The 26,511-nt window shown below is 41.1% G+C and overlaps 4 protein-coding genes across 5 annotated transcripts; 3 read left to right on the forward strand and 1 right to left on the reverse strand.

The window, feature by feature from the left end:
- Positions 1-7,780: 7,780 nt before the first annotated feature.
- jam3a (junctional adhesion molecule 3a) lies at positions 7,781-13,094 on the forward strand (the record flags this gene model as incomplete). The annotated part of the gene is made up of 9 exons (XM_083684203.1): positions 7,781-7,823; positions 10,090-10,158; positions 10,261-10,374; positions 10,563-10,715; positions 10,984-11,186; positions 11,507-11,606; positions 11,991-12,120; positions 12,453-12,504; positions 12,718-13,094. 9 exons carry the CDS (start codon positions 7,781-7,783, stop codon positions 12,751-12,753), a joined length of 900 nt encoding a protein of 299 aa, XP_083540329.1. The 3' UTR covers positions 12,754-13,094.
- Positions 13,095-13,901: 807 nt separating this feature from the next.
- Positions 13,902-17,891, forward strand: vps26b (VPS26, retromer complex component B). Its single transcript, XM_083684701.1, has 6 exons — positions 13,902-14,684; positions 14,848-15,004; positions 15,386-15,550; positions 15,947-16,122; positions 16,247-16,389; positions 16,707-17,891. Exons 1-6 carry the CDS (start codon positions 14,462-14,464, stop codon positions 16,842-16,844), a joined length of 1,002 nt encoding a protein of 333 aa, XP_083540827.1. The 5' UTR covers positions 13,902-14,461; the 3' UTR covers positions 16,845-17,891.
- Positions 17,892-18,065: 174 nt separating this feature from the next.
- Positions 18,066-20,429, reverse strand: thyn1 (thymocyte nuclear protein 1). Of its 2 annotated transcripts, none has more exons than XM_083684379.1 (8): positions 20,351-20,429; positions 20,129-20,187; positions 19,780-20,015; positions 19,464-19,532; positions 19,088-19,180; positions 18,765-18,860; positions 18,434-18,584; positions 18,066-18,327 (listed from the first exon to the last, which is right to left on the reverse strand). In XM_083684379.1, the coding sequence occupies exons 2-8, from the start codon at positions 20,175-20,177 to the stop codon at positions 18,281-18,283; spliced, it is 741 nt and encodes a 246-aa protein (XP_083540505.1). In that variant the 5' UTR covers positions 20,178-20,187; positions 20,351-20,429; the 3' UTR covers positions 18,066-18,280. The 2 variants fall into 2 exon arrangements, with proteins under 2 accessions (XP_083540505.1, XP_083540506.1); XM_083684380.1 differs by having other exon boundaries at positions 20,342-20,420.
- A 281-nt stretch (positions 20,430-20,710) lies between these two features.
- Positions 20,711-25,530, forward strand: acad8 (acyl-CoA dehydrogenase family, member 8; the record flags this gene model as incomplete). Its single annotated transcript, XM_083684607.1, has 11 exons — positions 20,711-20,825; positions 21,545-21,645; positions 22,030-22,199; positions 22,721-22,830; positions 22,961-23,037; positions 23,147-23,284; positions 23,549-23,684; positions 24,116-24,213; positions 24,301-24,453; positions 24,655-24,757; positions 24,956-25,530. 11 exons carry the CDS (start codon positions 20,711-20,713, stop codon positions 25,009-25,011), a joined length of 1,257 nt encoding a protein of 418 aa, XP_083540733.1. The 3' UTR covers positions 25,012-25,530.
- Positions 25,531-26,511: the final 981 nt, after the last annotated feature.

Raw genomic sequence — 26,511 nt, forward strand, 5'->3', positions numbered from 1 at the left:
GTATAATGGAAAATTTGAATGTTAATCATTTGTATCTTCACATGTGCAATTCTACCTTGCCTGCCAAACTCTGTCTCCAAATTTCAGATAAGGGGAAATGAACCCATCTCTCTCTCTCTCTCTCTCTCTCTCTCTCTCTCTCTCTCTCTCTCTCTTTCTCTCACGCTCTCTCTCTCTATTTGTGTGTGTGCCTTGTGTGTCTATGAGGAGCATGTGTCTGTCTGTGTCTAATACAAGAAACAGCAAAGAATCTCTGACAAGATGCAAGGGCTTCTTCCTATTGTTCCAGCAGTTCATCTCTTTTCAATCTCATGGTCTGCTAACCAGGGACTAATGCTTGACTGCTTCCCATGAGGATTTGCTTCAAATAATGAAAAGGACTTTTTTGTTCACACACTATCATATTTCATATGATATCATTGTCCCAATTTGAATCAACGGAAGTTGAAAATATTAGAGTATTGTATTTTTTTTTTTTACCAATCCTACAAATGCAGAGGTGAATTATACCATAGAGAAACAAATCTATATGAGATGCATAGAAAAAAAATATAATCTTTGACCAGCCCAAAGAAGTGCAGCAGTCCAAAACTAGGGCACTAAGCCTCAATTTCTCTCTCCCTTTTCATATGGATATCATTGTGATTTTCATTTCAGTTACCTATTTCAAGAGTAGCCTACTTTTTGGGGTCTGCTAACCAACCCACCAAATGAGGGGGATGGGAGCGTAGAAGTGGCCATCTTATTCTCCAGTGTAGTTTGAAGTGTTGCAATGTCTCTCCTCTGCCTTGCTGTGCCCTTGCTGTGTGAGTATCTGCAGCAGCCGCCATCTACTGTATGGCTTCGTCAGGTTGAGTACAGTACAGCAGTGCTGCCCGTGTAATCAAATGTTTAGCTCAAGAAGCAATCTAATGTCTCCCCAGCAAGCAACCACATGATCCCCACAGAATCAAGCTGGAATGTCTGGTAGCAGGCTACTGTGAGTGCTATGCCTACACTACTACTGGTTCTAATGATGTATGATTTGTTTTCTCATGCTGGATTTTCAGAGAATTAAACACATGCTACAAGTGTATTGAGTATCTATGTATTCACCGTAGAGTGTATTGTTGTGTGTCTGTAGTGTATTTGCAGTATGGTGTATTTAATTGTGTCTCTATGATGCATTTACATTATAGTGTATTTAATTGTCAAGGTCAACATCAGGCTACGCATATTTCAAACACATCTCGTTGAACTCTATTTAGCAACTGGAGGAGTAGGCAACGTGTATGGTTGCCATGGTTTCCACACTGGTTTCAGGCAGGTGTGTGCCGATGCCTATCATGTTCCCCTCACCAGTGCAGTTTCTGGGAAAGAGACCTTTATGGGAACCCACACCGTTTTGATTAATGGGAAACAATAGTCAATGTGGGGGGGATAAAAAAAAAAAAAAACATTTGAACATTATCAAACTTTATTAAACATATTATTGGCCTGCACTGAATATTGCTCAGCCGGTCAAAACAAATTGTAAATTGAGATTGAGGTAGAGTGTTTCTTAACTCCTGGGTCTTGGCGGTGCTAGCCACATGAGCAGCTCCCTCACTGCTTAATATCTGCCACAGTCACTGAGCTAACACAGTCTCTAAATGTCGTGTCTCACACCAGCAGCTGCACAAAGAGCAGGTCTATTTGGTCACCAACTGCTTAAACAGAGAGCTGAAGCAGAAGGGAGGGGGTGTGATAGCATGCTGCCTCAATGCTGTGAATACACTGACCTTAATGCCTCGGTCTCACACCAAAAGAGATAACTCTGATCACAACATTTTGCTGTAATAATATCTAGCTGTCGAGCAGATCCTTGTGCAGCGACTACAACACAACTGTAGGAGCTTGCTGTGTGGGTACAGTAAAGGGATGTTCAGTTGAGTGTCCAATAACACCTATATGCCTCTGCAGCTATGAGAGGAGAATTATCGACACCAAATTGTAGCTTATACCAACCGCCCTGTCAGGTTACAGAGATCACACACTCAGCCCAGTGTTTGTTTTTGAATACATAACTCAGAAACAATTCAAGACGTTGTTTTCAGGTAATGACAGATGGAAAGTGGGAGAGAAATTCAGGGAGGTTAATGTTCCATTCCAGTTTTTAAGTTGAGGGATTTTACATTTAGCCCGGGTACCCTCCTCATCCCCCGTCCTCTGTAACCTGAAGAGGGAAGGGTGAACAAACACCAAGCAGTGCTGATGTGATTCAACAGATGGTAAGCTTTTCTAATGTTATTCAGTTTAAAAATAACACCAGCAAAGCATGTTGATTAGCTTCCTCTTTGCACAAAGCAAATGTCTGAAGACACCCACTGCTGCTACAATGCTCCATCATCCTCACATTTCAATGTGGAAAAACAATAAATAAATCCACACGCTAGTTTCTGCTCCCAAAAGTTGCCTGTTTATTGCAAGGACAACGCTTTGACCCCAGGAACTAGAAATCAGTGTACAGATTTATTATTTTTCAAAATACCATTTTGCACTGTGTAGCCAGCATTGTATTAACTCTGTGTTAAAGGGATGTCTTCCGAGAGAAAAGAGATGGATGAGAATGGAAGCATAAGGAGGAACCATTTTCCAACGGCCATGATGACTTCCTTAAAATTTCAAGCACACACTATCCAAGGATGCTGGTCATTAGCATATAGAGCACTCGAATTAATGTCCTATTCAGCTCTTAAGGTACTGGAAATATTGATACTCAAACGGTACGTTTAGTCTTGTCAGCACTATTTTAGATGGAGCATAAATAAATACAGTATTTAGTTAAATGATAACAGCAAATGATATGTGTATTGATATAGGGAGGAGGAGACTGCCCGAGTAAATTAAGTATTAAATAATAATGTATGTGAGGGGCTGGAAGCCTGGTTTAAAGTAATTTGATGGGATTTCAAAAGCCTTCAAAATGAATATACTGCAAGGTCAGCTTTTCCTTTGAAAACTTCCCCAACAATTCATTTCCCCCAGGAACTAGTGTACGCATGTATCACCCAGGGGGAATAATCAGTCATATCATATGCGATATAAAGACAGCACAAAGCAATAACATAATTATGCTTTCTTTTCTCTTTAGCCATGTACAAAACAAAAGCAGTTTAATTTAGAGGAAGACTAATATTAGCTCATAAATAATACACAGTTCTGTGGACCCTGGTCACACCATTACTGAGCTATAAAGATGCTTTATATATTCATCTGATATGAAATACTGTATAGAGATTGGCTGGAGGGGGAGATGAAAGTTCTCTTTAACATTGAGGGTAGTTTCTGACGTCTCCTTTAAGTCAGAGCACATGCCGTCTGACTCATGCCGTGTATTAATGAATTTGATGGGGTCAAAGTTATCAAATCCAGCTGTGATATTGACATCAAATAGTCGGATCCACTGAGAACAAATGTAACTCACCCTTTCTGCTCAACACATACTGTGTTTTTGGCTACTGTGTTTTTGGCCTTGTTCGGAGGCGTAAGGCCACGCGGTATGATTGTATTTCAAACTCAGGAAATTGAATTTAGGTGATAAATGTGAGCTATACTGTATATACTGTAATGTCAAGAAAACTGGAGATGGATAGACTGTTAATCTCAAACAGAATGCTGAGAGAGAGAGAGAGAGAGAGAGAGACCTCATGGATGGACCAAAAACAACAGTAAGGCAGTGCCCTCGTCACAGACACAGGCTAGGGAGAAGACAAACAGAGGTGGAGAGAGACAGTAGTTTCAAGTTCCTTGGCGTATACACTACATTACTGACAAACTGAAATGGTCCCTCCGAATTTACTCAGTCATCAAGAAGGCCTGGCACCAAAGATCCTCACCAACCTCTACATTATAGATGCATCACTGAGAGCATCCTGTCTGGCTGCATCACTGCCTGGCATGGCAATTGTACCACTCAGGACCATAAGGCTCTGCAGAGGGTGGTGATGACTGCCCAGTCCCTCAGTGGAGTCACCCTGCCCTCAAAGGCATCTACACCAACAGGTGTCTGAGGAAGGCCAGAAAAGTAATCAAGGACTCCAGCCACCCCAGAGACGGACTGTTCACCCTGCTCCTGTCTGGCAGACGATACCAGAGCACCCAGCCTGGGACCAAAAGGTTCTGTTGCAGCTTCTACCCCACGGCCACAAGACTGATGTACGATCAGATATGACCAGTGACCACTATATTGCTGCTATCTATCGGGAATGTGCACTACGGATAGACACATTTATACAGTATATACTTCTGTACATACACGCATACTATTGTACGTGTACACAAAATTTGGGTTAGAAATAACCCTATGCATAAGCCAACGCTGGTTAAATATTGGACAGAACACACACTGGGTTGAATCTACCGAGCGCATCGGGTTAAGGGAATAACCCAATTGGTTGAGTTGTGTGGACTAACAACAAATTATTTTAATGCTGGGTTATTTACATTTTCCCCATTTGTATAAAGGAAACTGCTTATTTTCAATCAGCACAACATAACCAATACAAATAGTAAGGTAATAACTTCACAGTTAACACATTACATTACATTTAGATAATATAAGCACATAATATAAGACCAATAATGACAAGTTGTTGACTATGTACAGAACTTTCATTTCTGTCTTTTTGTCAACTTATGATACAATAATTGTATATAAATTCTGACATTAATACTGGCATTATACTTACATTTAAGTATAATAGACAAAAGCAAAAATATGTCTCATACCATACTCAAGTGTAAAAAAAGACAAAAACTGTGCTCTTGTCACCTATTGCTCAGGAGCAAAGGTGGATGCTCTCCAACATTTGACACCAGGAGATTCTGCTCCCTGGAGCTGATTGACGACAGTCTGCAGGAAATTCCATGCAGGGCCACATTGTTGGGGGACGTTTATGTCAAAAACATAAAATGACTTAAAGCACAAATCAACTGACCGAGCAATGTGCCCTGCTCCACTGCCCGCCCGTTCACTATTGTGAATGCCTGTGAAGTGTTGCCGTTGTCCCCAAGCATCAAGATGAAAGGGTATGGATTCATCACTTCTGCCTGGCGGAGATACTCAACCATATTTGTTCCAACCTGCCAATTAGAGAAGATGATGTTGAACAATAACCACAAAAGACACACAGACCATTGTTGTGAAAATGTGAGAGCATTTGACAGCACGGAATGATCTTTTGTTTTCAGATCTCCATTCCGACTCCATACTCATTGTTGTGCACCTTGTCTGACAACATTTCAAACAGCTTTGGCTTGTTTGTTGGATTTTTGAGAAAGTCAGAAAACTTAGATGGAAGCTGGAAAACGATGCACAGACAATAATTGTTTGAAGAGTGGATACAGATATCATAGTGCTACAGTACTTGCTGGTTTGTTCTTCAGACTTCAGTCAATACCATTTGTGAAAAGCTTGGAAAATGAGTCAGGCTTTACCGGGCCTCCATTCATTCACAGGCCACTCATACCACAATCACAATTTCATGAGTCAAAAAGAGAGCTTGGGAAGCATGGAAGTCCTTTCCAGAGGTAACTACTGCCTTTATTGACACGGTTGATCAACCTTTTCACTATCTTACGGAACAAATTATATGTTATTTTACATATTTTCATATTATTTCATACTAAGGATAATTAGTCTACAATATATTTGGGCGGCCATTTAAAATTTTCCTTATAACTCGCTTCATGTTGTGAATAAAATTGGGCACCCCTCCTAGGATGAATTTATATTACCTAAGGAGTAATGACCGATTTTCATGCTTTAATCCGCTGCATATTGTATTTCCTCTAAGGCACCAGACTACAAGCAAGTAGGTTTCATCCTCTTTGGTTACAGAGGACACTGTACTGTATTTTCCACTACCCTTACACTGTTAATGTTAATATTATGAATCTATTGCCAATGTTGTCCATGTAACAATAGGGTAGAAATAGAGAAAAAACTGGAGAACGTAGGCAGTGAGGGAAGAAACAGTATGGAAACAATTAAGTACAGCAAGTCCCTTAGCCACATATCCGTGCTAAAGCAGGCAGGTTCACGCAATTTCCAATTCATGAGGATTGTTTGTTTGGCTGATAAAAAAAGCGAATGCTATGATGTGTTGACAAGAAAGAAACATAACATATCCCCAACCCCTAGCATGAACACCAAAGCAATATGGATGGGGAATTAATTAGCCTCTATGAGGATCTTGAGGACCCCAGTGGGATCAGTGTTTGCTAATAAATGTGGAGTCTCTCCCTCACAGTCCCATTTTACACCATGTTGTAAAAGGGAAATGTTCCATTCTAACATAGCATAATGTTCTATACCAAATGTCATTCTATGTCTACATGAATGCCCCCTTAATGCATACTTAATATAAACAAGTAAACCCACAAGAATAGTATTTTTAAGTTTCAACACAAATCATTCATCAAGAAGACACATTTGATTCAACTAAATTACAAAAACATGTAATCGTAATCTGTATTTGCTGTAACTAAGTGTGACTAAGCAGTTGAGTCTCCAGTCTTCAAACAGAGTCCCAACATGCACTGTATCTCAAGGACAATCATTATCTTCTTAAAGCAATCAGAGGGATATTCTTTTGTCACAAAAGGCTGTGTATATTAGAGTATGAAATGTGAATGTTAGTTGGCTGAGGCCATCTGCATTCACTGAGAAAAACAAACTGTTCATACTGTAGTTGGGATGTTTCTTTCCTAACGAGTCAATTGAATCTGTGAACTCTTGTCAGCTCGTAAAACCTTCAGATTCCCAAGGAGACGCCACAAAAGGCCTGATCCATAAAGGAGATTCCCACTGGGGATGATTGCCTAGCAACACATTACCAACAGCTCTAAGGTAGGAGAGCAGCATGATCACCTTAGTACATGACCGTTGAAAGCGAACAAGTTAATGGATATATGTGTCATATCGCCTTAAATCTGCCAGTACATGCCTAGATTTCAAATTAGAGTATGACACAAATTCTGGAGCATGGTCATAATTACCCTGACTGAAATCCATGGTCTGTTTCAGTAACAGGATGACACAGATTGATCAGAATGAAGGGGAGCTGATAGGACATGAAATATCACAGAATATCACCACTATAAAACCTATGCTTGTATTAAAGATTTGTTGACACTGTTGATAAAACCCGCCATGAATAACATTATCTCAAGCTAACTCACACAAAGACTGACTATTCATTATAAAGATAGATATACATTGGTGTAGCAAAGGGGTGTAGTAATGATATGATGATTGAACGATCAATTGAATCACACTGCCACCTGGTGTACTTTTTGAGGAACTGAATGCAATAGTACCACATTGCCGTCGACATTATTGTGATGGACTAGGCCACTTCACTTTTTCAATCTAAATTGTTTGTAGACAATGACATATGGGTGAAATGAATGTCATGTCATGTCAACAGAAATCGAATTGACTTTGGTTTGTACTCTTTTCTGGTGAGTCACAGGTAATGGGTGACATCAGAGAGAGAGGAGGGGGGGGGGGGGGTTGGAAGAATACTTCACACATGTACATTATGAGATGTTGAGCTTTTTTTGGCGCATAGAGAAGTGTAATGGAATTTCCGGTTCAGCAATATCGCTCTTCCGCCCTGATGTCCTTGTAGCTATGGAAACTCGTCAATGGCAACATCCACCACCAGCCGTTCACCCCATCCTCGGAGGTGCTGAGTCTGTGACAGCTTGCTAGCTTTACGTGTGCAAGTATTACCGATAAATCAGAGGCTGCAAGATGGCGATACTGACGGCTTTCTTCATCCTTTATTCGACAATCTGTAAGTTATTTTCTTTGCGTGTTAAAATAACTTCCCGCTTCGTGTTCTGCATCACAATTCATTAAATCACAGCAATGGCCAATGTTGCATTGTTATGGAAATCATCCTGCCGCTGAGACGGGATTGCTAGTCATACGAGCAAACATCCTGACTGAGGTTGACCGTTTTTTATTCCCACTAGCTGAAATATCATATATTTAGGCTACATGTGATATGCATTGGTGACATTATGAGGCCAGACTGGAGTCCACATTGTAACCTGATAATGTTTGGTATTCTGATGGTAGGCTATTCTGAGGGATGGCTCTTGCTACATGACACTGTTGCTATTTCATGCACACACACACACACTCGGTGTCAGGTGAATTGGGTATCAATGCCTAATGCCTTGTATTCTAACAAAGACAATAATAGCTAAGTACTTAGTATGCTTTTCCTTCACTGTAAGTTGTCCTTAACTTCAGGTTGGGTTACATTGTCCACTGACGGACAAATGTCTATTTTACAACAGTGCTGCTTAGACTGCCATAATTAGAAAGAAATACAGTATACAGGTAGTCCAACATATCTGTGTGTTTCAGATGTTAATTTGTTAGTTTTGTCCATGGTACTCTCTGAATTTGGCAAGTTTCAATGCTTGCTAGCCATTTGACTGCTTGTACTGTGGCTGTGCTGGAATGTCTGGGAAAATGGCTTTTTTTAGAAACAGTGGATCAACAGCTTGGGGGTGGGGGTAGTGGTTATGTTGTTTTCATATTTAGGCCTCGTGCATAAAGAGGATTACAGAACAGCTACTTAAGAGAGCATTTTACTCAGTATGACTGTGTCCTGTGTCTATGCATTATAAACTAGAGGGATTAGAGAGGGAGATGGTCTTAGTAATATTCACTAACATCTGCCACATTTGTATCTATTCACTGCTTAAGAGAGATAATAGTTGTGATTCCAATCCAAGTGTAAACATACTACGTACTGGACTACGCCTTCTTACTGGATAAAGCTATATGTGGAATGCTTTTATGCAGAAAGCACACAATAGCAATCTGCCATTGTCATGTTAATTGACCATGGACATTCTCCCACGGGGCCTCAAAGTGTCTGGGACAATAAAGCTTTGTGCAAGGCACCTTCAAACTACAACAGAAAGACAATGCATATGCATATATAGTGTCTGTGACCTTAATATAGGCCTATTAAATATTGTAGTTAATGTAGCACACCATTGTCTACTCACAATGTAGGCCTACAGTCTAGGTCCAGTCTAAAGGAATTGAGTGATGGTCAAAGAGTGTTTTTAGCCAGGCTAAATCCCACTGTTTTACCACGTGAAGATTTGCTGGACAAGCGTTCCTCGTGCCTTTTCCTCGAGCCAAAGTCGTCACTGTTCGATGTAAAAATAGCTCCTGATGTACAAGGGTGGGAAAGTCAGTCGCAGCGACGGAAGCTGAGACCTGAGAGTCAGATCTCATCAGCGTCCACAGCTGTGCTAATATGACCGGGTGTTCCACTTTGTCAGGACAGGACCCATGTTTTCTTCACTCTCAGGATGATGAGGTATTTAAAGGCAGCATTCAACCCGCTCTCCTAAAATCTTACATGTGTTCTCACAGGCTCCGAGAGACAGGAACTATCAAAATCTCTTCTGGAAAAAAAACACCAGGGGTTATTGGAGTAAGGCCTGTCTTGCATACAAGGGAATTGTCTTTCATGTGCATCATGAATTGTTAAATACTCTAGGTTTTAAATCGGCTACAGCGGAGTGCTTTTATATGTCTGGATTAGGTTACCTCTGAAGTGCTTAATACACTCTGATGAAATGTGCTCAAATACATTACTGTCTGATTTCACCCCTCATTAGTAAACCTCTGTATCACCCACAGAGGAGGAGAGGATGTTTTCATCACTAAGTGAGGGACGCTTTTAGTACCACCTAATTATTTTTGTTTGAGAGTGTTTTGTAGACTAAAGTAAGGAAAGGACACTAAGTAGTACTGAGACTCCTCTGAGCTCATCTCTGTAATTGCCCTGCATGCTTTTAATGGTGTCAGTGTTTTGGAGAGACATGGGGAATGATTAATCAGATATGGTTGCCCTAATCCTAAACCTAAGGCTCTGACCCTCCTCTGTAGCTATACTCATGACTCTAATACTGTACTGTCTCTGTTTATCAGGCAGTGTGCCCAATTGGCACAGTCCTCCTGGGATGGAAATTCAGAAGCTTGTCAGTGTTAGTCAGCATTTTTCACTTGTTTGTTGTCTTTCATAGGCTACATTCCAGCCCTTGGGGTAATTCTTCGAACTACAGAGCAGTCTGTGTGGGCAAATGAATTTGAACGTAAGTTGACTGACTCACTCAAGGTGAATTCTCTGCGATTGTTGCCTGTCTGCCTTGCTCCTCTGTTGTCTCTGTTATGACATCACTCTGTTCTCTTTCCAGCTATTGAACTGACATGCTTGATAGAGTCCATCTCAACAAACAACCCCAGGATTGAATGGAAGAAAATCAAAAACAATATCGCCAGTTATGTGTACTTTCAAAATCAGATTGCAGGTAAATACACAGTGGTATGGTGCTGGAGATAATGAATATGAGGTTGAAAATGGTGAAGTCCCCCTTTAAGTGACTGACATAAGAAATCAAATGCTGAATGCAATTGTGATTCAGAACTTTTCCTTTTAAAATCGTGAAAGCGTTCTCGGCATGTGAATGAGAGCTTGGAGTGTGTGCTTTTTGTATAGGGGACTTGGAGCACAGAGCACAGCTTAGAGAGCCAGCTAACCTACTAATCCTGAATACCAGTCGGTCAGACACTGCAGAGTACCGCTGTGAAGTCGCTGCCATTGATGACCACAAGCACTTTGACGAGATTCTTATCAGTCTTGCTGTCAGAGGTAAGCTCATGCTTACATATTGCCATATGAAAGGGGAAGAGCATACACACCACACTCAACACTATGACTGTTTTTGGCATAATGTAAAATTAATAAATAAATGTTTGTATCTAAGCCTTCCTATTCCACGTTGTGCAGGTGTCCATCCAACCCTGTACCTTTAACTATCTGCAACTTTTTCAACCTCTGCGCTCATGGCGTTTTTTGTCAATGAAGGACTGAGCAAGAGGGCATCCGCTGTTTTTCATATGTTTGTTCCTCTGTGCAGTGAAGCCAGTGGTGCCGCGGTGCAGCGTCCCTGTGGCGGTGACCGTGGGGACGTCGCCTGAGCTTCGCTGCCTGGAGAACGAGGGCTTCCCCGCCTCCCAGTACCGCTGGTTCAGAGACAACGAGGAACTTCCTCAGGACCCCAAGAGTAGCCCCAAGTTCATCAACTCCTCCTACACTGTCAATGCTGACACAGGAGGACTGGTGAGGAATACATGGGGGTTGGAGGGAATCTAAACCTAAGGAAGGGAATTCCTGTCATACATTTTACCATTTGCACACTCCAGAGCCGAACTGAGCTGAGCCAAGCCATGCTGTACTACGCTCGCTGGGTTACACATCCACCATAGTTGCTCTAACAGTGCTGATGAGGGCAATATTTAAAAAAAATACCCAAGACACTCAGAACGGTTTGGGTTGGCTCTGTAGTGTCTTTGAGACTTTATACGTCCTCTCACTTTGCTTGCTGTTTGTGTACATGAGAAGTCAGTCAGTCTGGTTGATTTTGTTGTATTTCTCTGCAGAAATTCCGGAGGGTGAGGAAGGAGGATGCAGGGGAGTACTACTGCCAGGCGAAGAATGAAGCCGGACATGCACAGTGTCTTTCTCAGCAGATGGAAGTCTGTGAGTGTAACCAAACAGACAACCAACATTCTGACCGTGACTACATATTGTGTTAAATTTGGCAGTCTGTCATACTGGTGTCTCACTGAACATGCCATTGTATATCCGGTGAGCAGGCCTCGGTTAAAATAGTATTCAAAATCATGTTAAATACTTAGTCCATTTGGCAGTCCAGGCATGCTCAAGTGAACAAAACATTTCAAACACTCTTTCGACGCAGGTCTGCCAGTGAGTCACATGGATCCAGTGTGAATAAATCAGAATGCTTGACATCCCCGTGTCATTGACATTCCGAGGTTATAACTCTGAGTTATTTAAACATGTGTGGATGTTAAACATGTCACCCAAAGAGAACTCAGTGTGTGATCCCGCTTGTATTTTCAGATGATGTCGACATCGTGGGGATTTTCCTGAAGGTGCTAGGAGCAGTGGCTGCACTGATCTGTGTGACGGTGGCGTTTTATTACGCCCACAAACATGGCTGCTTCACCAGCAAGGACCACACAGGAAACAAGTGAGTGGAGCTATGGGTTTGTAAAGCTCAATGGACCAGTATCACACGCCATACTGTATGCTGTTGCGTTGTGGCTTCCTTTACTTTTATGCAGAAAATAAGAATGAATGGGTTTTGGGGCGCTTAGTGGCGTAGTACCCTAATGCACATACCACTTAATCGCAAGGTTCCTGGTTTGATTCTGACCCTTGACACGTCTTGCATGTCATTCCTCCTCTCTCTCTCTCTCCCATCCTTCCTGTCAATCTCTACTGTCTCTTTCCCAATAAAGCAGAAATGCCCTAAAAAAAAGAATAATAATGAATGAATGTTTTTGTTTTTTTGTCTTTCAGCTACAAGTTTCCAGCGCAGGATGATGGTGTTGACTATGCTGATGCAGATGAGGTGAACAAAATTGACTTGAATATAGTTACATATTTTTTAAGAGGCCATTTTCAACAGTTTGTTTTTTCATAATTTATATTACTCAATTGTTGGGTGATCACTTATCAAATGCGATATTCAATCATAGCTTTCATATTAGAACACATATTAAAACAAATGCATATCAAAAAAGTGTATATAAATTGCAATGATTCATGTTCATATTTCCACCAGGGTCACTTCCGCCACAAATCCTCATTTATCATTTGACATCTGAGAACGAAGAAGGATCAGACGAAAGGAGACACTGAAGTCAAAAGTGCAACAAGTCCTAGAAGGGAGCTTCATGAAAGAAATTGTAGCATTGCACATTATTCTATGCGCATCAACAATTAACCTACAAGCTTGCCAAAGTTGCCATGAAAACATCAGTCATTATTTCACTATTGCTCTCATTGGCAATTATATTTTCTCATCCCGATTAGTGGGATTTAACTTCTAAGTTTTAGTACAACTTTTTTTTCAGTCTACCGTTAAACAGTACAATTTCAAAGCTGTGACATGTTAGCTTTAACCCACATTTCCATCGTAACTGATGCTGGAACATTCCCCCATACTGTTTTTGGACAAAGTATTTTTTACTCCCTAAATTTTCTACAGTATGTCAGACCTGTAACATAGTATTTAACTGCAAGCTATACTGGTTTATGTTCATATTGGGTAAGGTTGTATCAATGTTTTGTATATACTGTAGGTACTGTATAAAAAGCTGATACCGTTGGCACAATCAAGCAGTCGTTGTTGCGCTGCATTAAGCCAACTAACTTAATTCTCTGAATATATTATCAGAGAATAATAATACAGTACTATATCCCATTTATGCTGCAACTCGATATGTATTTCAAATTAGATCAAGTATGATTTTTCAGAGTGGCGTTTCTGTGTATAAGTGACCTTCTGTGCTTACTAATTATTGTATTAACATTGGACATATTGTCCAGTTTTGACTCAGTATTAAATGTACATAACAGGACTATTGTTTTCATTTTTTTCTTTACACGAACACAATATACATTATCCTAGTAAAAGCTATAGGCACTGCAACTATCTTTATTAGAAACAATGTCAACCCTGTTTTTTTTTAATCAGTAACAGTCACAAAATGTTTTTTCATTGGTATAACTTGTAAAATACTACTCAGGAACTGTTGTGAAAGATGTTCATTATTCGTTATTGTTGTAGTTATGATGATAACTATTATGCTTATGATCATGTTGTCAATAAAGACATTAGTAACTGTGCTTGGTGTTCTTGAGACTTTTACTTCGTAAACACTCGACAAAGATGTGCACTTTTATTTTGAAAAAAAGGTAATGGAAAAACTGAAGAACAATCCCGGAAGTGGAACTACAGCGGAAACGAACGTTTGACAATATTATGCTGGTTCAGGAAAGATACAATTTAACCATTTAACACGGATTACATTTTATAGGAAACAATCGAGACGCAATACCACCAATTGGTGTCGATGAATGAGCGGATGTATAATTTAATTCGTGAGCAACAGAACGATCTTTGTTGTTAACAGCTATCACATTACCATGCGCATTCTGGCAGAGCACATAGCAGCCTGTGTAGCTACTTTATCGATAGAAATACGAAGACATGTGGTAATGTAGATAATTCAACTGAAATTGAGAAGAAGTGAAGGTAAAATAACGTTATTTGCATATTGCCTAGACCTCCCAATTGTGCATGCGCAGACTCAGTCGGAATTGCTACTGGTCTGTGAATCTTCTAGTAACAAACAAGTTGTTTGTGTAATGTGGACTTTCTGCAGATTCTAATGAAAGCATAAAACAGGGCACGAAAAGTGTAACCTACATTGCTCTAAAAAAGGAACTGTTAAATAGAAGAGAACTGTTCGAAGTCATAACATTTTCAGATCCAGCAACACACAGCACAACAAATAATAAGTATGAGTTTCTTTAGTTTTGGCCAAAGTGCAGAAATTGATGTAGTTCTGAATGACGCTGAGACGAGAAAGAAGGCTGAACACAAGACTGAAGATGGAAAGAAGGACAAGTATTTTCTCTTTTATGACGGGGAGACTGTGAGTGGAAAGGTCAACGTTACACTCAAGAATCCTGGAAAACGACTCGAACACCAAGGGATCAAAATCGAATTTGTTGGACAGATTGGTCAGTATTTTGCGTCTGTTCTGTATAATGTATCAAATTGTGATCCCAAGAAAATGCTATGACAGAATTTATGCATAAGTAATATTCTAATAATATAATACATTGAGCTCAATATCCTGTTGAGATGTTTATACACAGATGTTTTGATGTCTATTCTTCACAGAGCTATACTATGACAGAGGAAACCATCATGAGTTTGTCTCCCTGGTGAAAGACCTTGCCAGGCCAGGTGAACTCACTCAGTCGCAGACCTTTGACTTTGAGTTCACTCATGTTGAGAAGCCTTATGAGTCTTACACAGGCCAGAATGTCAAGTTAAGGTAAGGGATAAGCTTGAACATTCACTTTGCTTTATAGCCAAAGGAATCTTTATGAATCACTCTTTAACCAGAGGTTACCTTTGACCCGTGTCATGTGCTTACACTGTCCTCTGCAGGAAACATGTTTTGTGTCTACTCATGAGTTACCATCATAGAAATATTTCTATGGTTAACATTACACATATACTGTATATACAAACACACGACAGACAGACAGACAGACAGACCATTACAAATGGTAACTTACAACAACAAAAAACCCACATGCTCTTGCGTTACACATAGGAAGAGAACAAAGGGAACGTATTGTCGAATGTCATAAATTCTTCTTCGTTTAAAGCCGACTTGCTCACTGTCACTGTCTGCTGGTTGTATTTACAGGTATTTCCTGCGGGCTACAGTCAGCAGGAGATTGAACGACATCAGTAAAGAAATGGATATTGTGGTGCACACACTCAGTACATACCCAGAACTCAACTCATCCATAAAAATGGAAGTTGGAATTGAGGACTGTCTGCACATTGAATTTGAGTACAACAAATCCAAGTAAGACTGAAAGAGATGTACCCTCCGTCACCTCAGATGCTTTTCACTCAATAGGGAACAACAATTCTGCCTTTTTGCCACCGCTCTATAGGGATTTTACACACTACAGGGCCGACCCGAACCACGTTAGCTCAGATATTTTCCTTTCACATTTCTCCAGCACTTTTTCAGCTATGATGATTGGTTAACCAGGCCAGCTCAGTGTAGCTCGGTTCGGCATTGTAGTGTAATTTAAGGTATTCGTCACCGAGACATGCAAATACTATTGTGATGGATGAAAGGGAGCTATATTTAAGAACATTTTCTTTCATTATTAATCATCTCTTCACACATTTTATTATCTTGAGTTATTGTGACCTAGTACCAGTGTGGTGACGATCACTCTCTTCCCATTAGGTACCACCTGAAAGATGTCATAGTGGGTAAGATCTACTTCCTGCTGGTGAGGATTAAGATAAAGCACATGGAGATTGACATCATCAAACGTGAGACAACAGGCACCGGCCCAAGTGTGTACCATGAAAACGACACCATCGCCAAATATGAGATCATGGATGGGGCACCGGTCAGAGGTGAGTCAATTACATGGTGGATTTATATTCAAAGCACTGTCAGTGGTTTCTGCATGATCGCCAACATTGGAAAACAATGGAGCCAATGCAGGTCAGTCTGACTTGGGTGTGTTTAATGTTCTAGGAGAATCTATTCCTATCCGGTTGTTTCTGGCTGGCTATGAGATGACCCCCACCATGCGAGACATCAATAAGAAGTTCTCTGTGCGCTACTACCTGAACCTTGTGTTGATTGATGAGGAGGAGAGGCGTTATTTCAAACAGCAGGTACTGTACAGGGTGTTCTAACTGACAGTTTGGATTTGTCACAGATGAGGTGTGCAAACTTTGCATGTAAGATGTGAGATATGGTGATGGAAAAGCTCTGCAGATGCAAGAGCTCAAGCTCTTGTGATGAGCAGCCTTGTCTGAGACTTTTATGCCCAAATGTTGCTCCTGTACAGTGAGGATGTCCTCTTTGTATAATGGTATACACTTGTGCTAGGTGTGTGGGAAACCTGGGTTTGATTCCCTATGGTTACACTTGTAACTATGTATCTATCTATCTATATCAGTGAGCTTATGACCATTTGCTGTTCTTCCAGGAAATCACACTGTGGAGGAAAGGGGACGTGTTGAGGAAGAGCATGTCCCATCAGGCCACCATTGGCGCCCAGCGGTTCGAGGGCTCGGCTAGTTCAGAGAGCGCCCTGGAGCAGGCAGCGAGGGACGAAAGCGGCTAGGGCCCCCTCCGTCCATTCTCCTCACAGAAGACCGGCAGCGTCTGCGAAAGGAAGAGTAGTGGAGGCATTTGTCAGCTCACATTATCACTGCTAAAGTAGCCGTCTGTTCATTGCGGCTGCTGAATAAAGGGATAAAGGGAGACTGGAGATATACACATTGAACAATGAATAAGATAAGCCTGCATGAGGCTTTACAGTTGGCTTGAAATTCTGCTGCAGGTCAACACACACACAACTCCAATGACAGTTAAGGCAGCCATTTGTTTAGACCTCCCCTGTGTGACGCTTGATAGAGATTATATTTCCCTGTTGTCTGTCATCATCAAATGATCAATTTTATTTTTTTGTCATTAAATGTATTATTTCTAACTTTAGCATTATATATAAATGGATTCTAACTCAGTATCTAACACTGTATGGCCATGAGTCGGTATTAGAAACAGCAATGCATTTAAACATTCCTTACCCAATCAAATGCATTCCTACCATTTTGATATGGTCATGAAATTTGAAATTATAACTTTGCACTGATATATGTTTCCCTTGCTTCACCACACATTCCCCTCTTAGTCTTTGTGTGTACAAATTGCACAATGACATCAATGAAAAGATTCCATTGCTTCGAAAATGTTTCGGCTTGTGTCTTTGTTGAGTGAGGGCTGGATTGAAGTATTTATCCCCATGAATTTTGAAGTCCTGTAAATAAGAGCATCTATTGAATCTCTCATCCTCCTATGTCCTTTTCAACTCTATTACATTGATTAGCATAGACAGTGCCACAAAAAGGACGTTACTTCAATTTACCTCAACATTTCATAGTGTTGATAGAGGCAGGGGTTTAAAGTGCTTGGTCAGTATGGAGTCTCCTGTAACTTCCACATTAGAGACTTGAAGTGTTGTGCCTAAGTGTATCTAGAAAATTATATCCAGTTTTTTCTAACACATTGTTTTACTCTTCCTTCAAACTGAAATCCCTGTCTATTTGTGTGCTCTGCAAATTACTAATCGATATCCCCTGTCCCCTGAAATAAACTGATGCCAAATGCTCCTTGTTTTTGAAGATTAAATGATGTGATAAATTACATTATAATAAAGTATAATCATGTTGGAACAGTCTTCAATCCAAATGCTCAATAGGTAACCCAAGTTAACCAGTTGTCACGGCAAACTAAGTAAAGGAAATCATGAAAACGCATTTTAATTTTACAATTTAAAGAATTTTGTTACAATTAGTTTGAAAAAATGTTGTTATATGAAAAGTTACAGTATACAGGACAGCCAAACCTTTTATCCAATAAGTGCAGACAATGCCATTCAGTACAAGCATTGGTTCAATAGACCTCATCATACACTAAAATAATATATGTTGGGTTAGCAGCGTAAATGTCATCCCACAGCCAGGAAGTCATCCTCTTTGTGTCATGTTGTCCAGATCATCAAATTGGGTCTTCATTCTCCAAACTCAGGACAAAGTCAAATTCCTCTGAGAGAGAGCGAAAAGGAAATGAATTTATGCTTACACACAAAACCGTTGTTACCAACTAAACCCAACGTGATGAGGTGGTGATTTGCCCTGTGATGTCACTTACCGCCAGTGAGGGGCTGAACAGACAGCCTGGCCCTAGTGAAGAGAGCCATGTCTTTCAGAGGCCCACCTTGGGTCCTGTGTCGTTGGTGGTACTTCTTTAGCTCAGCCAGAGGAAGGAAACGTCTCATCATCCTCTCAAACTGGACGTCCACCTGATGGTCAGGAATTAAAGATGATGGCAGAACACCACTAGAATCTCTCAATGAGATTGTAATAGGCTTTTGCATTATGCATAGGGTCTGAGAATAGGGATTCGCCTATGAAACTTACTAGGACAAGTGTTGCACTGTTTGAGACGCAAGCCATTCATGTAAACATCACACCATTCTTACCATACTCCATTTGGGGCTTTCTGGTTTGCTGGCCTTGTCGTAATGAACATCGTTCTTGTCGAACTGAGTGTGGTCCACATAAGCCTCCTTTACAATCTAGAAAAGACAAAGCAGATGAGACACCATGCCTGAACAGACCTTGATTCAAATAGTATGTGGAATCAAGTTTAAGGTTGCCATGAATAATGGAATCAATGGCATTGTCTCAAGAGTGCAAACCCCACCCACCTGGCATTCCAGGCAGGCTCAATCAAATGCTATTTAAGATACATTTAGACCCAGGTCTGTGTCTGAAACCCTTTTAGGGATATAGAGAGGCTTACTTTCATAACTCCAGCTATGCCAGGCTCTTTGCAGTTGCTGTGGTAAAAGAAGGCCTGTTCTCCTTCTTTCATATCCCTCATGAAGTTTCGTGCCTGGAGATGTTGAGAGTAATTAAAGGACATCTCCATAGGCTACACTTACTGTTTCCCCATTTCACAGTTGACTTGAGATCCTGTCAGAACGACCGTCAATGAAAACCCTCTTCATTGTTTTCTTTCAACACAACCCTTCTCAAAGCATACGACCAAAAACCCCAAACAAACAAACTCATCTTTGTAATGCATGCGTATGATTACATTTATTAATAGAACAATGTACCCACACAGTCTTTCAGAAGCCTGGCATTGATAGATTCCCATTCATGAATATTTCTACCTGGTAGTTCCGAACGCCATCCCAGCATCCAGTTTGATTGGGAAGAGCCTTCAGATCCTCGATCCCAAACTGCAATATGAAACAGGTACATTATTTCCACCACCACCACCACCACCACTACTGAGCAACATTGACCCTAATCACACTAAAGAGCCAAACAGAGCTGAGCCCAGGTCTGGTTACATATTCACCATCAATACTGTAACTGTTGGAAAGGATCATGAGAAAATAAAATATAGGTATAACACATTACAGTTATGGTCGGCCCAGTAGTGTGTACATAGTGTCATCAGTGAGTAGTGAGTATTGATGATACCTTCACATCTATGCCATTCTCAAAGCGACTCTCGGGTTCTGACTTCATCAACCAGTGACAGTGTTGTGGGCGACAGGCTGATTCTTCACCCTTGGTGGCTGATTCTTCACCCTTAGTGTTCTCCTGCTTTGACTTTCCAGGAACTGATGCCTTCCTTTTGCCCCGGACTGCCTGTCCAACGTCCACAGGGTCGTCTTCATTATAGGCATCTTCCTTTTCTGTCTGTTCATCTTTGCCTGCGTTATAGAAGGGACATTCATAACATGTCCAATCCTGCCCGGATCAGGTAGGGGAAAAAAACACATTGAAGTATTTTACACACTGCAAAGATCGAATTCTGCCTACTTACTTGACTTAACTGTCCTGGCGCTCCCACGGGCCCTCTTTTTTGGTGCCATGTCTGGTAACCTGAGAGGATGAGATGCATTATTTTCATAGTTCCATGCCACAGCGTGCACGCATGCCGTGCCACAACGAGAACGCAGTTACAGTTACGGCAGCCTGTTACAATGAATGATTGTGTGACTTAATCAAATCCGCTTCGAGAATATCGACAATTTACCTTACTGACCTGCACAGTACAATGTATGTCGTCTATAACGAGAGATGTGGATGTTGCGCAGCCAGACTGAACGACGAGGAACTCCCGCGCCAGCAAACATTCTGTCATACGTGCACGTGATGCAAACAAACCTGTACAGACCAGACCTGTACAGAGCGAGGGTGTGTGATTGTGTCAACATCAAGTTTTCCTTTTTGGATATCATTATTGGATATCTTGAAGACACGTGATTGGGACGTTTGCCACTAAAACAAACAAAAAAAAACGTCAAGTTATTCAATGTTATGTTAAAACTACAATTCCCTTTCCTAATGCAACTACAATTCCCTTCAGCAGTGTGACATTATCATCATTTTAAAAGCAACCAACATGGCAGCCGTGGGAACGTTATCAAGAGTTACCAGACTGAGTTCATACGTTTGCAGAAGTCGCCGTTTAATATTTAACAGCGTTCATAGACGAGGAATAGCTTCATGCATTGACCGTAAGTTCCATCTTCGGGTTCGAAACCTGTTTGATGCGGTGCTATGAATTTGATCATACTTGCCAGCTGAGCTAGCTAGCTGAAATTAAGATAGCCAACTGGCATCATCATGAAATTAAACCTGTAGCTATATGTTACCTAGATAAACATTAATGATATGCTATGGATTGTATATCTCATTATCCATAGCTTGCTGCATTATCTATGCATGCATAATGTACGCATCAGTACTCGCATCTAAGAGAGAGCTATTTGACCTCTGCGGCTAGTTAGTAGCCTAAACCATAACTGTTGTATCTGGTGAAAAGTGTGCTCCGACACTGTTGCCGTAGTTAGGAAGACAGTTTATAACAACATGTTTTTTTTTTGGTTGATGTGCTTTTTCCGACTTGACTGTAGCTTGATTGCCATTGGTCAATCTGAGCACCGATAGACCATTCAGAGGTGGAGTGTGTGCTACGCCCCATTTTTGTCTCATCTTTATCTCTGTGCCTTTGATGTGCTGTGATAGGATGTGAAGTGTTCATTCAGGACAAGCTACAACTATTTGCATAGATTCAGTGTGGTTATAGTGTCTTTTAGGGAAAACTTATGCCTTAATCTGATATCATAACAGAGTACAGCATGGTAACTTTGAATATGGTTGAAATCCTGATTTGATAGCCCTGAGCTTTGTGCAGTTTGTGCTCCATGTGACTCTTTTGGTTCTCTCCCTGCAGCTGGCCATGGACTCTCTGATGAACAGAAGGAGTTTCAGAAAGTGGCCTTCGACTTCGCAGCCAATGAAATGGCTCCACACATGGCGGAGTGGGACGAGAAGGTATGTCTGTGTGGAAGCAGAGGTGACTGTCAAAGTATGTCATGACCGCAATAGTGTGCTCATGCAACACAATTTCCATTTGTACAGACACTTACCCCATGGACATTTAGTTGTTGTGAACAGAAAGTTAACAAAAAGGCGGGCTCGCCGCTTGTTTTGGTATAGTAGAGAAATTCTGCCTTTAAGCAATAGCATTGTGATACCAAGAAGTCCTTGTCACTGTCACTCAGTGTAGAAACCTGTCAGAGTGGATCACAATGAAAAACATGTCCACTTCCAACTCCAGACTATATTACTAAACTCTATTACTTCTAGTACTTCCACTTCGGCACACAGACACCATAATCATGAGATGGAAGATAACCATCACTTTTCGTTATTCAGGAAATGTTCCCAGTGGAGACGATGCGCAAGGCTGCCCAGCTGGGATTCGGGGGGATCTACGTGCAGCCAGAAGTGGGTGGCTCTGGCCTCTCTCGTCTGGACACCTCGGTCATCTTTGAGGCCTTATCCACAGGCTGTGTCAGCACCACGGCCTACATCAGCATCCACAAGTAAGGCCTGCCTAATGCTGTCAATCACCAGCAACCACCACCACCACATTTGACCACTCTATTGTACCCTAATTATGCAAAGCTGTACTAGGCTGGCCACAGTGCTGGCAAGGAAAATATCAGAGTGAGTGTAACAGACACAATCTGTCTGCCTGAGGCTGGATTCAATACCATGTCATACGACCACAACGTACTCATCAAGCAGGGTCGTAACCATTAGCCGACCAAAACCTAGGCGTTGGTTGGATGAGGGCGACACTACTTCTGGGTCTCAGGTCGGTGACCACAGCCACCACTATACCAGCACAATACGGTTTGGGTCGACCCTGTAGTGTGTAATTCCCCATTGTGTAAGATCCACAGATGGCAACACGTGCTTGCAATGAATAGTTAGTGGAGGTTTGGATGTAGTAGTTTGTGACTTGTTGTAAGGCCCTTTGGATAAAAGCGTCTGCTAAATGTCAAAAATGTAAAATGTGTCAATGTGATGTGTTCATTAAGGGATGCTCATTCCTCTGCAGCATGTGTGCTTGGATGATCGACACATTTGGCAATACTGAGCAAAGAGAGAAGTTCTGCCCTGACCTCTGTACAATGGACAAGTTTGGCTCCTATTGTCTCACTGAACCAGGTGAGTCTCCATTTACGCTCGCTAGTCTCTCTGTTTACTGGTATGTTACACAAAATACCGTTCTGAACCTAAATTAAGTGCGTTTGTGAGGCAGAATGGTCGCTAAATCTCTCTCTTTCTGCGTCCCCAGGCAGCGGCAGTGATGCTGCATCGTTACTCACAACTGCACAGTTGAAAGGAGACCATTATATCCTCAATGGCTCCAAGGTACTACTTTCTTTGGCCATTTTTGTTTCTTTTTTTGTATTTTCTCTGTTTAAAGTAGATGATGGTATAAAATGAAAGCTCTTCTCTGGTTATACGTGTCCTGCTCCAGGCCTTCATCAGCGGGGGTGGAGACACGGACGTGTACGTAGTGATGTGTCGAACTGGAGGTAAAGGGGCCAAAGGGATCTCCTGTCTGGTGGTGGAGAAAGGGACTCCAGGACTCAGCTTTGGCAAGAAGGAGAAGAAGGTATCAAACATTTTTACTATTGATGTTGAGAAAAATTTGGTTTTTCTTTTCTTTTTCTTTTTTGTATATACTTGATGATGGTGCTGTTTAGATAACAATCTTAACTATTACTGCCTATGAACTGTAGAGGGTGACACTGCATACATACTGTCTAATTAATCTCTTGAAATGAAGCAATGTGCACTCAGGGGAATAGCGGTGTCGTGGTTGTGGCTGGAGGAGTGCAGTGATTCTTCAACAGAGTTCTGGATTCTCTTCCTCTAGGTGGGATGGAACTCTCAGCCAACCAGGGCAGTAATTTTGGAGGACTGCGCCGTTCCAGTGACCAATCGGCTGGGCCAGGAGGGACAGGGCTTCACCATCGCCATGAAAGGCCTGAACGGTGGCAGGATCAATATTGGTGAGCACAGAGTTGTTTACATGTTTGTTCATTTGCTGCTCCTATGTATTCTGTTGGTGGATTTTTACATTATTGCAATTATACATTATTTTGAAACACAAGAAAGGCTCTGGCTGGCAATAGGGATCGTTCACTCTTTGAAGTCTTACATTATCTTTGACTTATCTAGGGTGTTTTCGGTTCATCCAGACTATTTTTTGTTGTTGTATCCATTTGGTAGTTATCTAGCAATGTACAGCATCTCTCGATCAGCATTTTTAGCACCGCTAATGGAAGATATAAAAAACAGCTAACGCACTGCTGCTCTAGGCTACATTACTAGATAAGTACCAAATGGATTTAAAAAACAGTCTGGAGGAACTCCCTAGGTAAGTAAAAAAAGGAAAAGGTGAACTAGCCATTTTACCTACATTAGATTGTACTGTCTGCAGCTTCCTGTTCTCTCGGGGCGGCCCATGCATGTGTGCAGCTAGCCAGCGATCACCTGCTGGTACGCAAGCAGTTTGGAGAGACCCTCTCCAACAACCAGGTAAGTCTGAAATTCTAGTGTGTCTCATAGAAAATGTGATCCTGTGTTCCCTGACGTGTTCCCTCCATGTGTTTGTCCCCCCCATAGTACTTGCAGTTTAAGTTGGCTGAAATGGCCACCAAGCTGGTGGCATCCCGCCTGTTGGTGCGGGGGGCTGCGCTGGCACTCCAGGAGGGCAGGTCTGACGCTGTGTCCCTCTGCTCCATGGCCAAGCTCTTTGTCACCGACGAGTGCTTCAACGTGAGTCAACACGGGTTGTCTGTCTCTTGAAATAGCTTTGTATGAAAAATGTAAATGCAAAAAGCGATTAAAGGCACAATCTGGGACTTGTTCTGCTGTTCAAAGGACATTTCGCGATTTCATTGGTTTCTGGGAATGATGTCAAGTTTCTAGAACATTTCCTGTGGTGCTCATACTGGCATCTCTTCCATCCCATAAAAGATCTGCAACCAGGCACTTCAAATGCACGGTGGATACGGTTACCTCAAAGACTACGCTGTTCAGCAGTTTGTCCGTGACATTAGAGTACACCAGATATTGGAGGGTAAGTGTCTGAAATAACATCTCCAGTTCTTCTGTGAGCCTTATAAAACACCTGGTGCATTATAATCCAGATGGGTTTGGTTTTTTTGCTGTGTTTTGAGTAGCAATAAAATGACATATTTTTTAGTGCCCATTATTCAGTATTTTGGCATTGACAAATGACTTACACTTGACTTTTTTGTGTCTCTCTTGCTTTCAGGAACAAATGAGGTTATGCGGATGATTATTGCCAGAAATCTGTTGACAGAATCGTGATGAATGTTATTCCATGGCCTATCCTTTATCATTGGGATGATGGTGGTGGTTGTTTGTGTTGGCCTTTAGCTGTGGTTTGTTTGACTGACTCTTTTTCCCTAAGTGACTTTATTAACCCTATTTTAAAGGGCGACAGTTGATTTTGAGGTGACTGGCCCTCCTGTTTTTGTTGTATTTAATCATGTCATATTAATATACTTTTAGAGTTGTTTCTTTCATGATGAAAGCTGCTATATGAGGAATCATTTTACACAAGAGTTCATATCTCTTTCTTCCCTGCTGTATTGTGTCGTTAAGGATGTTTGGTTATCAACAATCGATTATTTTACAAAGATAAAGACACATTTTTGGTTGTCCTGTAATGAAGAATATATAAAAACATCCATATCACACATCACTTTGTTGGGACTGAGGTCTCACTCTCTTGGCAGTCTCATGTACTGTATGGTGTTACTGTGTTTCACTCAAGTGTCTCTATTCAGTTGTCATGTACACTCCGAATAAAACAGATTTACCATTGACTGCCTGAAACCTGTTATTAACTTATTTTCTAGTGTGTATTGACATTTGGACTGTCAATGATTAAAGCCTAACATCACACAGATAAGATGAACGTCCACCGTTTTACATTTAATTTCCAAACAATTTAAATAATTTCCCAACAGTGAAAGTTTTGACCCAAAGTCCTGTGTTGAACAGATGCACATTTCATAAGCAGTTTGCTGACTAGACAGACATTACATATGTTATAGAGTGCTTTATGAATGCACCATGACAACGATCATGAGACAACCAACGAGAACCATTTTTATTGAAAAAAAAATGTAGCCACAAACTTTCATTTTCCATTGTAATGAAAAATATTGAAAACTTTTTAGGCCAACATTTTATGGATGAAATATACATTTCAACTATCTACTTGAGAACTTTAATGAATATACACTCACTGAGCACTTCATTAGGAACACTATACTAATACTGGGGAGGGCCTCCCTTTGCTCTCAAAACAGCCTCAATTCTTCGTAGCATTGATTCATCAAGATGTTGGAAACATTCCTTTGATGTTGAAAACATTCCCCACACCATTACACCGCCTCCACCATGAGAAGGTGTACAGGTGTTTCTAATAAAGCGCTTGGTGAGTGTACATTCATATGCTCGCTATACATAAATGATAAAACCACTTAAATATTGGGTAATATTATTATAAGTAGTTATTCTCTGATAAACACATGAACAAATATGAGTGAATGCATTCCTGCCTTTAAACATAACATCCAATGTTTACATACTATGAAACACATGGATAGCAGTGCACATAACGCCAGTTCGTCTGAAGTGGTCACAACTGGACAGGAACAGTTGGCCTGAGTGTGAAAGATATCACTATGGTATACATGTGTTGTGTCGTGTGTGTGTGTGTGTGTGTGTGTGTGTGTGTGTGTGTATGTGGATATAACTATAAAGGTTTAACACTTCACTTTGAGAATGGATGTGTGA

The sequence above is a fragment of the Argentina silus genome (genome assembly GCF_951799395.1).
Source record: "Argentina silus genome assembly, chromosome: 14".
Classification (NCBI taxonomy): Eukaryota; Metazoa; Chordata; class Actinopteri; order Argentiniformes; family Argentinidae; genus Argentina; species Argentina silus.